Source organism: Eucalyptus grandis, chromosome 11 (genome assembly GCF_016545825.1).
Source record: "Eucalyptus grandis isolate ANBG69807.140 chromosome 11, ASM1654582v1, whole genome shotgun sequence".
NCBI lineage: Eukaryota > Viridiplantae > Streptophyta > Magnoliopsida > Myrtales > Myrtaceae > Eucalyptus > Eucalyptus grandis.
Window position 1 is genome coordinate 33839946 of NC_052622.1, and position 12234 is coordinate 33852179.

General features: G+C 42.5%; 1 protein-coding gene across 1 annotated transcript; it reads left to right on the forward strand.

Annotated features, from left to right (window-relative positions):
- Window positions 1–7471: 7471 nt before the first annotated feature.
- LOC120289387 (argininosuccinate synthase, chloroplastic-like) lies at window positions 7472–11810 on the forward strand. Its single transcript, XM_039304208.1, is given in 12 exon segments — window positions 7472–7841; window positions 8164–8222; window positions 8365–8449; window positions 8749–8869; window positions 9259–9307; window positions 9452–9634; window positions 10489–10563; window positions 10651–10836; window positions 10982–11070; window positions 11160–11252; window positions 11254–11564; window positions 11567–11810. Coding segments are annotated over 12 exon segments (1461 nt in total). The 5' UTR covers window positions 7472–7774; the 3' UTR covers window positions 11710–11810.
- The last annotated feature ends 424 nt before the right edge of the window (window positions 11811–12234 follow it).

Genomic DNA, 12234 nt, shown 5'->3' on the forward strand with positions numbered 1-12234 from the left:
CCCTTAAGCGTGTAAAGGTGGCAAAATTTTTTTGACTACGGGTGCGTTTGGGAACCACTTCCCAAAGCCCCTTTGAAGTCTAAAGATACTTGGCCAAATGCTTTGGGCCGTTTGGAAAACTTTGAGCTCCATTACCTAAACGCCAAAGATTTGTGAAGCTGAAAGCCAGGCGGGGACCTACCTTGGGCTTTCGGCATTTCGGCATGCCCACACGGCACTGTTCATATTATTTTTTTCCGAAATTATCCTCACAAATTTTTAGTTTTTAGGTTCTTGCCCTTGTGTCGCGACTGTTCATCTTCTCCAGGGGTTCCGTTCGGGCGATTGCGAGCGGCGATCGCTAGAGGGACGCCGGCGATCGTCGGGGGTGGCGCGACCGCCGGAGGTGGCGCAACCGACGCCGTGAGGTGGCGCGACCGAGGGCCTGGTCGCCGCATGCCCCTCGAGATGCGGGCGGCGGGCGGTCTTCTTCTTCCGCGAGCTTCTTCTTTCGCGAGCGGTCGTTGGCGACCGTCGCCCCAGGACGGCGACGCCGAGGGGTGGCGCGACCGCCGCGACCCACGGCGAGATCCGGGTCACCGCGACCCAAATCAGGGGCGGCGGGGGTCGCGGGAGGACCTCGCCGCCCCCGTCTGGGTCGCGCGACCTCGCGGCCCTCGGATGCAGGTCGCGGCGGCATCGCGCGACCTCCGCGACCTCGCCGCCCCGAGATCGGGGGCGGCGAGGTCGCGCAACCCGCCGCGACCAGATCCGGGCGGCGAGGTCCTCCCGCGACCTTCCGCCCTGTGATCCGGCGTCGCCGAGGTCGCCGAGGTGTGACGGCGTCGCGCGACCCGGCTTGCCCAGATCCGGCGTTGCTTGGGAGTCACCGGAGGTGGCGGAGGTCGCCGGCCTTGCCCTTTTGGTCAATTTTTTAATTTTTGTTTTGATAATTTTTTTTTTTACCACAAATATCATTTGTAAATGTAATTCCCAAACGCTATTTTGCTCAAAATACTTTACAAAGAGCTTTCAAAGTACAATTTACCAAACACGGTTGCATTTTTGAAAACACCTTTAACTCAAAGATATTTGCATTTTAAAGGCTTTTCCCAAAAGTGGTTCCCAAACGCACCCTACCTTTCCCAAATCCAAGCCTTTGGCTTTCTCGACATGCTGGCTTTCAAGGCAAGTGAAAATATTATTTTAAAATTGTCCTAGCTAATCATTTGTTTTGTTGATTTTACCCTCGATAACTGTTCATCATCTTCATCTTCTTGCCTTCCTCTTTCTTGACCGGTGGTTGCCGGCGATGGTAGGCGGATGGGCAAAGGGCAAGCGGCGCGGTGAATGGTAGGTGGTTTGGCTAGGGTCTGCGACCCTTTGACGAGTCACCCACACACGGGATGCGGGCGACAAGGGTTACGACAACCTAGATCTGGTCGTGGCAACTAGATTGCGCTGACCTCGCGAAGGTCGCGGCATGGTAGGTTGCGCTAATCGTCCAATGAGGGTCGTTGCAACTCGGATCTCGTGATTTGGTTGCGATCTCGGTTGTGGCGACCCTCGGCGTGCCGCGTCCTCCGCACGCGACCCTAGCCGGACACTCGCCCTTTGCCACACCACCCACCCCTTGCTAGACCGCCTATCATTTGCCGATAACTATTAGCTCTTTGTCGGCGAGTCACCAAGCCTTTAGCCAATCAACTCTCTTTTTTTTTTTTTTTTTAATAACAAAATTCTTTTGCAAATTTAATTCGTCCTAACACTATTTTACTCAAAAATACTTAACAATAAATTTTCACAAATAGGATTTGCCAAACACAATTTGCATTTTGAAAAACTCATTTAACTAAAAATCTTTACATTTTCTCAAAGACTTTCCCCAAAAGACTTCCCAAATACACCCTAAATATAAGTCTATCTTTTTCATAGCTATTCAAATGCTTTCCTAAATTAATCAATTTTTTACTTCCCCCATTTTTAGGTCGCATGTGCGGGAGCTCTTTTGCTAGCATTGTTACAATTATTGAAAAAAGAGAGATCCATCCGGCTATAATTTAACATTTTATTGGAGCTCAAAGCCTGACGATCTAAGCTGAATTTCTTCGCCCTTGAACCCTGATCTGAATCTTTGATCGTGTTGAAGTCATTGTGGATATGTCAAGTCCCTTGCTGCACGATAGTTTTGTGGTGGCATCACTCTTGAAGCTGCTCTCTTTTTGGTTCTTGCTGTGCACATTTACTGAACGAAAATCGCAGGGAGGCATGGTAGTGGCCGTGTCGACTTGGCCGTCGGAATGAAAAGCCGTGGAGTGTATGGAAAGAAACTCCCGGCGGGACCATCCTTTTCGTTGCCGAGTCGAGGATTCCCTCGCCCTCAAGTATGCAGAACTAAGCGGATTGGTGGTTCGATGACTCTTTCGTGGAGAAGATCATGGAGACGACTATCTGTTTCGGTCGCCGGTGGGGAAAGCCCCTTCAGCCCTTGCAGGCACGATATTTTATCATCCGGGAGTGACTAACCAAGCTCACTTTGCTGGATTTATCCGGCTTTACAGGCATTTATGTTCTATGGTGTTCAGTGCATGTAGAGGAATACTCGGGAAATGACATCGGTGTATACCGTTGGAGATTTACCTTTCGAAATTCAAAATCTCTCTCGACACATACTTAATTTTTAGATACATGAATGTTCTTTTGTTAGTACTGTTAAAAGAATAATAAGGATTTGAGAGTGAAGCTCGTTATTTGAGGTGATGATGGATTGTATTAGGGATTTTTATGATCTCTCGAGGGACCGATTCATCATACTAAAAATGTGACAACCTAGTATCTTTTATCGTAATTCCGATACAAAATATCATACTTCATCAATCTAACAATCAAGATTTATTTTTTTTTTTGTGATTTATTGATCACCCCAAATTTTCAAGAATCGGATTCTCGAGGATTCCAGAAATGCTTGGACTCGAGGAGATGACGGTGAAGTCAACTCATCATCGTCGAATGCGCACTAAAATTCCCATAATGAAAATTTGTCATCTTTGTCCTGGCAGCCGAGCTAAGGGACTCGAGTGTAAATATAACGTGAAACTATACGATGTAGATATCAAAATACAATGGGGCCAACAAAATCAAGACAACCTAATGGTTAAAGGAAAGATGCCCAAACTTGTTGCCACTCTGTGAATTGGTGACTGCACAAAATCCTTCTCACACAGTAGCATGAAGAAGCGAGAAAATATTATGGGTCATCACGGTCCTAGAACATTCTAAGTATAAAAACTTGGCGACCGCGGTCCAAAACTATTCCACAAGTCACACACTACATGAATTGACCCCAGATGTTGCAGCGACCAAATCAACTCCGGTCGATCCCATTGCATAATGGAGGATTTTTTACCATCAAAATAGTTAGTTCCCAGGATGTGGATTCCACACATCACCAGAAGTATTAACTCGGCATCTCATTGTGTAAGCAATTCACATGATGTTCGCTAACCCAGATTAAGAAAACACAAACAAACAAACCAATTTACCTTAGTATCACTTTGATGGAGAATTACCAAAAAAGTTTTAAACTTATTGTAATTGTACTAATTTAGTATTAATTTTTTTTGTCAATTTAATCTTAAACATTTTACAATTATGCCAATTCAATTCATCTATACTGACGTGAATGACAGCTGTTATCGACCATTTGATGAACACTAATGTGGCAAGTTTTAATAATATTTTTTTTTTTCGATTTTTAATTATTGTTATTATTATTATTATTATCACCATCATCTTCTTCTCTTTGGCTTTCTTACCATTCTATGGCCAGCGAGGCTCCAATGAGGCTCGCGAGAGAGGCCAGCCTTGGCCTGACCTTGTTGTAGGCGAAGGTGGCCTCGATTGCTGTTGGCAAGGCCATGGCGGTCAGTGACGAAGCCGATTCGGTGGATGGCTCGAGGATTGAGGACGAGGAGGAGGGCGACGATGAAGGGGTCAGGGTTTGCTTGAAAGCAAGCTTGGCATTGGACAACTGCTACTCCTTGAGCTGCAGGTTGTAGAAACCACAAATCGAAAAACCCAACAAACAAACATATCCATATCTACCCATCTACAGGTCCTCTCTTTCCTCCAAACACACCAAATCAAAATTGCCGTCGCTAGAGACCTCAAGAGGTCAGAGAGAAGGAGATTGGCCTTGGCCACGGTCCTAGGCCTAACCTAGATCTAGGCGAGGCACGAGGATGGACGAGGATTGTGACCCTCGTCGACGGTTGACGAGGGCTTTGCAGTCATCATCTAGTGGCTGGCAAGCCTCACGGAGCCTCGTTGGCCACTGCAGGATAAGGATGTCAAAAAAGGAAGAAGAGAAAAAGAAAAGAAAAATTAATTAAGAAATTCGAAAAATAAAAAATATTATTTAAAAATTGCCACTTTAGTATTTGCCACACGGACAGCGTCGGCTGACATCCACGTCATTGTTGACCAGTCAAATTTGATCGAATGGACTGAATTGACACAATTGTAAAAGGTTTATGACTAAATTAACCCAAAAAAAGTTTAGGATTTGATTGGTACAATTGCAATAGGTTTATGATTTTTGGTAATTCTTCCACCATCTTGCTGGATGATAATAGCCCTAGGCTTCACGACTTGGTTGCCATTAATCTTGACGTCGAGCCTCTGGCCTTTGGAGTCACGGCTGTTCTTGGTGCTGCCGGCCCCTTTCTTGTGCAATGCACTTGATCGTCCATGGGAACTTCACCGAGCAAGAGATGAAGAGCTTCAAGTCATCAATTACGGGCACGGCTGCCTCTGTCGAAGGAGGATGAAGAGCTTGAACGTAAGGAGAGATCACTGCGATACATCAGATTCAAAGTACCGCGTGAGGTTGCTGTGGCCCTATCAGCCATAGTCCACTCCACCAGTTGGATCTAAGACAAGTAACGGAGAGGGAAAAATAATGAATCAAAGAGGCGATGACGGAGGTTGGAACGAAGAGAGACACCTTTTGGGGAGAATACCTTCCTTCTTTGAACGAAGGCGAAGAAAGAGAGAGAAAAAAGAGTGGAAGAGGAAGAGAGTGTGTCTCACAAATAGAGACAGAAGCAAGGGGACTGAGAAGGTAACGGAGAGAAAACTAAGGGAATTTTGAAAAATTTGAAAAGTGGGACCTATTTGCACATGTGGCCATTAATGAATAGAGTGAACTTTTTTGATGTCGAGGGGCTAATCTAACGCAATATTTTCTTCCAAACTCAATGAGGTAGAAATCGATGTCTCGAATTATGCTATTGGTGGTACGCTAATGCATAGAGGACACCCAGTGGTGTTCAAATCAAAGAAGTTGAATGAGACCAAATGGCAATATAAGATCCAAGAGAAGTAGATAATGGTGGCGATGCACTGTCTTCATGCGTGGCAACACTACTTCTTGGGATCGCAATTTGTCATAATGGCTAATACTGTAGTCACAAGTTACTTCTAGCAGAAGAAGCCGAACTCAAAGCAAACTTGTTAGCAAGACTTTCTTGCGGAATTTGATTACGTATTGGAGTACAAACCTCGGATGGCTAATTCCGTGGCCAAAGCACTTAGCCAAAAGATGGAGTTGGCAATTATTTGCCATGGACCAAGCGAATCAAGGAGGAGTTACAACATGATCCTAGCACTAGGGCCCATGCAAGAGAGGGCAAGACTCAACAATTCTGATGCGAAGGCAACCTACTTTACACCAAGGGGCAACATTGTATGTCCCTCTCCATGGGAAGTTACGGAAGGAGGTGTTATGTGAGTGCCTAGATTTCAAGTGGGCAGGCCATCCAGGACCTACCGCACGATGGCACTTGTAGAAGATTGGTATTTTTTACCACACTTGCGTGATGATGTTGAGGCCTATGTGAGTATGTGTCTTCTATGCCAACAAGACGAATTGAAGCAATGATCGCTATCGAGACTTCTTAAAACACCTTCTATCCCGGAGATGTTTTCATGGATTTCATTGTGAATTTGCCTAAGTTTGAAGGGTGTTAGACTCTCATGATCATGGTGGATCAGTTCTCCAAGTAGCAACATTGGTGCTAGCTATGAATGATTGCTCAGCTGAGAAGGCGGTTTGGCTATTCCTAAAGCACATATTTAAGTATCGGGGCATATCGCAAACGATTGTGAGTGATCGTGATCCTCATTTCATTGGCTTTTCAAACTGCTAGTGTCAAACCTCAATTCTTTGCAATTCTACATCCCCAAATGGACTATAAGATGGAGAAGGTGAATGTGTCCTTGGAGTTATACCTCTGCCATTTTGTAACCATAAACGCAAGTATTGAGCGAAGCTAATCAATGTAGGCCGGTTCTCCTATAATTTGCAGCAAAGTGATTCCACACGCTAAAGTCCTTTCGAGATCATGACAAGGCAACGATTGCTCACTCCAAGTACGGTTGCTATGAGCTATCGAGGGAGTAGCTCATTTGCATACAAGTTTGATAAGGAGTGGCATAAACAACTCTGCGCAAACTTGCCTACACAAAACTACAAAGCGTATGAAGAAATGGGCCAACAAATTAGCAGCATGTGAAATACCAAGTCGAAATCCTAGTGTTGTTTAAGCTACGTTTGGTTCTTTGATGTTGGGATATGCACGAGATTAATTTGTCGCTATGAAGGTCTATTTCAAGGATTACAATGAGTCAGGAAGGTGATATACAAGCTGGAGCTGCATTCAAATTTATAATTATATCCGGTGTTTCTTATGAGCATGTTGAAATGTAGACGAGGAGAGTTGCAAAGGGCACCTCTTGGAACAAAAACAAGATTAAGACATGGATTTCATCATGGTGGAACGAGTTGCACGAGAGTGGTGTCATGTGTCAAAGCGAGAATATTTGATTCGATGGAAAGGTCTACTAGAGAGCGAAGTAAGTTGGGAACCCATGAAGCTCTTTGGTAGTTCAAGTAAATTGATACCTTTTATGCTGAAGATGCGATGGGGGCATCACTAGATAACGTGAGTGAGAATGTCACAATTAAGAGGTTTCAACGAACCACAAACTAATAAGACCGAGCAAGCCTTAAAAATCTAGATTTCTTATATATTCTTAAATATTCCTACAAGCGAGTAACGTGGAAATGAGAAATGATTACGTGATAATTTTAATCTACTTTTAGAATAATAGTTTATTTTAAATCATAAAAAATTAAATAACAAATCATTATAAATTATTATGGGCTTACTTTTCAAGAATTTATAATTCATAATAAACTGTTATTTTTTTTTTACATTTTACAAAAAAAAAAACTGTTATTCTCACAGTATACTATTATGGAAAATTTTATACCTACCGAATATTTGATAAATTGGGAAATAGAATCTCTATCATTATATTGTAAATAGATCTATGGCTGTGACTAGAGAGGCATTTGTATGTATAGGCCCCTATCCACGCTCCTATAATTTCATAGTATATAAACAGATTCTCTCTCCAAGTTCCGTGGTGGGTTAAGGTAATTCATAAACCGGGTGAGAAAACGTTGGATCAGCTCGTGACAAGACTAAACGCGCACCCGCCTAAAACCCCCCAAGAAAACCCTCAAAACCCTCCGCTGACTACGACGCTGTCTCCTCCTCTCTCAATCTTCCTGTTTGGAAAGGCAGCTTCTTTTCGACACGCTTCCGAGGACACAATTCTGCAGTTCTAAGATCCGATTCCCAACCGAGTCGCACGCTTACCCGGAGCACCCGATTCGCTTCTGCGATTCATTTGACTGTGGCCTCAGGAGGAGGGAGAGTTTGCGGACATGGCTCAGTGGCACGCGACAATGCCCTACTCTGGCAACGGCGCCACGGTCTGTGCATCGAACAAAGGTAATCTTTTTTATTTTTTTGCCGTTTCTGTTGATGCCCAGTTGCTGAATTTCCTTGCCGCATGCGAAAGTTCCAATCTTTTGCTTTGTGGACATAAGTGCATGCATTTGTCTAGCATAAAGATCGAAGCTTTAGTTGTACTTAATTTGCTCTTGACGCGTAGATAGAGTTTTGATTTAGACGCCAGTTTTTGTGATGGTCCGACTGGCTATGAGCAGAGTAGATTTTTTGAAAGGGAGTGAAAGAAGCGCATTTTGACCAACGAAATTTGTTCTTGCTTTAGCTGACTCTCTTCCTTATGCATGTCTGATTGAACTTCCAGAGACACTTCTTATTCATGACAAGATAAGCTGCCTGAGAAGTTCATTTGTATCACAAAAGGTATGCCCTGTATAATTTAGTCTATTCCATGGACTTTCTTTTTCTTCATGAAGGGAATGCCGATTTCCTTCTATTGGCAATGCTTCTTCTGAAGCAAAATAGTTGGGTTGATGAGATCGATTTAAACATTTTCTTATCGCAGTTTGGTGCTCGGTTGGGTTGCTTTGGGGGATATCCGATTGGTTTGACCCATGGCAGTATCACTGCCGAATCTCGTGTTAGAAAAGGTGAGGTTTGTTTTCCTAGTCATTTTGACATTCATACTACTAAAGATGAGTTTTTTTACTTTTTACAAACTTGATACTTGGTTATGTGCTCACATCATCTGTCAGTTTAGTTGTGCGGAACATGTACGAAAAACAAGGGAAGTTATTTCCACCTACATATTACTAATCTGTTCAAACAAAATAAGTCGGTTTAGGAGAGCTGATTATGGATTTTGCTGCAAAGCCTTTGCCAGAATCCTATGGCCTGCATCTTTTGATATTTGCTCTGCAATTTAATGGGTGTTGACTCTTGACTGCAGGAATTCAAGCAGTTTTGACCAGTGATGCAGAAAAGGGTGGAGGTCTGCGTGGAAAGTTGAACAAAGTGGTTCTGGCCTATAGTGGCGGCTTAGATACCTCAGTTATTGTTCCATGGCTGAGGTAATTCTCTCTTCTCCACTCAGTCTGTGCTTATGCAACATGCAGTAGTCACATCCATAATAATTTGAAATACATGATGTATATTGCAAGATAAAAGTTTTTAGATTCAGTTTGCATCAAATGTTCCTCATACTTTGTTATAATGCTTTCTTGATGTGCAGAGTAAGGTATGATAGTCCCGTTAGCCCTTCCTTTTTTCTGGGATTTGGGTAGAGTAGAGGGGGCAGTGAAATCTATCTTTCTCAGCAAGATTTAATAGGGGAATAAATTTCATGGATACCACAATGTACATTTTTAGCACTATTTTTATTTCACAAGTTTTTATAGGATCATGGTATTATGTAACTTTCACATGCTTTTGGCTTGAAATTTGAATTACATGACTTGCAGGAGAACTATGGCTGTGAGGTTGTATGCTTCACTGCCGACGTTGGCCAAGTATGTTCTTTAATGCATTATTGAATTATTTCAAAGAAGATATAGTTTCACAGAAAATAGTTTGTGTACCATATGACCATCATTTCAATAGATTTTTCCCATGTTTCTTTTTCAAACCTGGATGATTTTGTGCTTGATTTGTAGGGTTTGAAGGAGCTTGAAGGTTTGGAAGAAAAGGCGAAGGCCAGCGGTGCATGTCAGTTGGTAGTGAAGGACCTCAAGGAAGAATTTGTGAAGGATTACATATATCCTTGCCTGCGAGCTGGTGCCATCTACGAAAGGAAGTACTTATTGGGGACCTCTATGGCCCGACCAGTCATTGCTAAGGTAATGTCTTTTTTTTTAACTGTTTTCAAGAAGGTGGAGGATTGTGATATGTATTTCCCTATCCCTTCATTGCATCTGAGAGTAAAATGTGGGGTGGTGATATCTCACTGCTCACTTAAGCATATGGTTCACTAAGTTGCTCAGATTGCAATTTTTGTAATTTTATGCCTTTGTAGATTTATCCTTTGCTATTATAATCCTGCATTAGGCTTTAGTAAACCCTTTGGTAGTTTTGCAAGTTCTGTGGTGGATTTAAAATGTTTATGTCTACTCCTTCATAAGTTTAATCTTTACTGACTGCATTCCTACCAGAAATTTTTCAAAAAATCCAAGTTCATTATGTTGGCACTATTCAAGTTAAGATTATTTATGAAAAAATGGAAGGATTAATTACAGTACCTTATGACAGGTAATCAAGAAGATAAAATTGACTGAATGAACACTATGTTGGTGAAAGGATGCTGGACTTTCCTTGTTAAGAAACTTTGATAAGCCTGTGAATGAGTAATTTGAATGTTCCTTCACTTTTCATCAGAAGAGTAATGGTTTATGCTATATTTTCAATTACTTTATCTCTGATAGCATGAAAAACAGGGTAATGTTTGTGGTCCAGGTGCATTGCTTTTCTATATGCCTTGTAGAGATGTATTGTTTTTGCAATCAATTTAAGACATTAAGGTAGTGAAAACTGTCTATGAATTTTCCAATCAACACCAACGTGCAAGTGGGCATAGTTTTTGTTATGGAGATTATCTGTTTTAAGCACTGTTTTCTTCTAGTCACTTTCAACTCCGTACTAATCTTTTTGTCTTAGTAAGATTTTACTATGTATTGATACATCTATTATTTAATAGGCCATGGTAGACGTTGCAAAAGAAGTTGGAGCAGATGCTGTATCTCATGGATGCACTGGAAAGGGAAATGATCAGGTCTCTTTGAGAGTTAACATAAATTTTGTGGGTGTGTGTTGAGATTCAGCTACAATATAACCTGACAATCTGAAATCTTTTGTGTAGGTTCGGTTTGAGCTTACTTTCTTTGCCTTGAACCCTGATCTCAATGTTGTGGCCCCTTGGAGGGAATGGGACATCACAGGGAGAGAAGATGCCATAGAGTATGCTAAGAAGCATAATGTGCCGGTTCCTGTGACAAAGAAGTCCATCTATAGCAGGGACAGAAACTTGTGGCACTTAAGCCATGAGGTATTCCTCACTCCTATTTAAGAAGTCATTGTGGATTTATTAAGTTCTTGGTGTTTGATGGTTTGAGTGGCATTACTTTTGAAGCTGTGTTTTTTGGTTCTTGCCGTGCACTTTCTGAGATGCTGAATCAACTTTCTTACTGAAGGGAGATATTCTGGAAGACCCTGCAAATGAGCCAAAGTCAGATATGTACATGATGACTGTCGACCCTGAAGATGCTCCTAATCAACCTGAGTGAGTCTCCTGATTGAAATCGCTGTCATGTTTCTTTCTTTCAAAATGAATTAATCACTTAATAGATTGCGATGACCTGCATTTTACAGGTATCTTGAAATTGGAATAGTGTCAGGGCTTCCCGTTTCCATCAACGGGAGGAAGCTCTCTCCTGCATCTTTGCTTTCTGAGCTAAATGAGATCGGGGAGGCACGGTATTGGTCGCATTGACTTGGTTGAGAACCGACTAGTTGGGATGAAAAGTCGCGGGGTCTATGAAACTCCTGGTGGGACCATCCTTTTCACTGCTGTGCGTGAGCTAGAGTCTCTGACCCTGGATCGGGAATCTGTGCAACTCAAGGATTCTCTGGCCCTCAAGTATGCAGAGCTGGTGTATGCGGGCCGATGGTTCGATCCTCTTCGCGAGTCGATGGACTCTTTCATGGAGAAGATCACGGAGACTACGACCGGTTCGGTGGTCCTCAAGCTGTACAAAGGATCCGTCATGGTTACCAGTCGAAAAAGCCCTTCAGCCTTTACAGGCAAGACATTTCATCGTTCGAGAGTAGCCAGATATACGACCAAGCTGATGCTGCCGGTTTCATCCGGCTTTATGGTCTTCCAATTAGGGTGCGAGCAATGCTTAACAAAGGCATTTGATTGGCTTTGACAGCTACCCATGACTGGCTTATTTTGGCTGTGATGTTGGATAGGCTTTGTCTTGCTTGACCTTTGATGTAGAATTTTGAGGTTATGGTTTTCGATTTAGTGCATGTGCGGATTTACTGCATGTGCGGTGATTATGATTTCGAGTAAACTCTTAGCATATTGCTTGGCTCTCTCTACATCGGCACAGTTCATTTTTAGATTCGGTAGAAAGGAAAGTGACTTTGAGATTTCAAGAACGTTCGCTGCTATTTTTGAAGCAACTTGATCAGGAGATGACCTATTACCTGGTAGAAAATTTAAAAAGATGTTACTAACAGATCACGGGTCATAAATGTGAGAGAGAGTAAACATTTCGAGTCAGTTTGAAATTGATTTCAGGTTTTTAAGCGTTTGGATGATGAAAAATGGCCCATTTAGTTCGGCTTTGGAGAAATGTCCTTGGGAGAATGCAAATACTTTGCAAATACTTTAGAGGTAAAGGGGTTTCAAAATCTAGACTGTTTGGTAAATTATAAT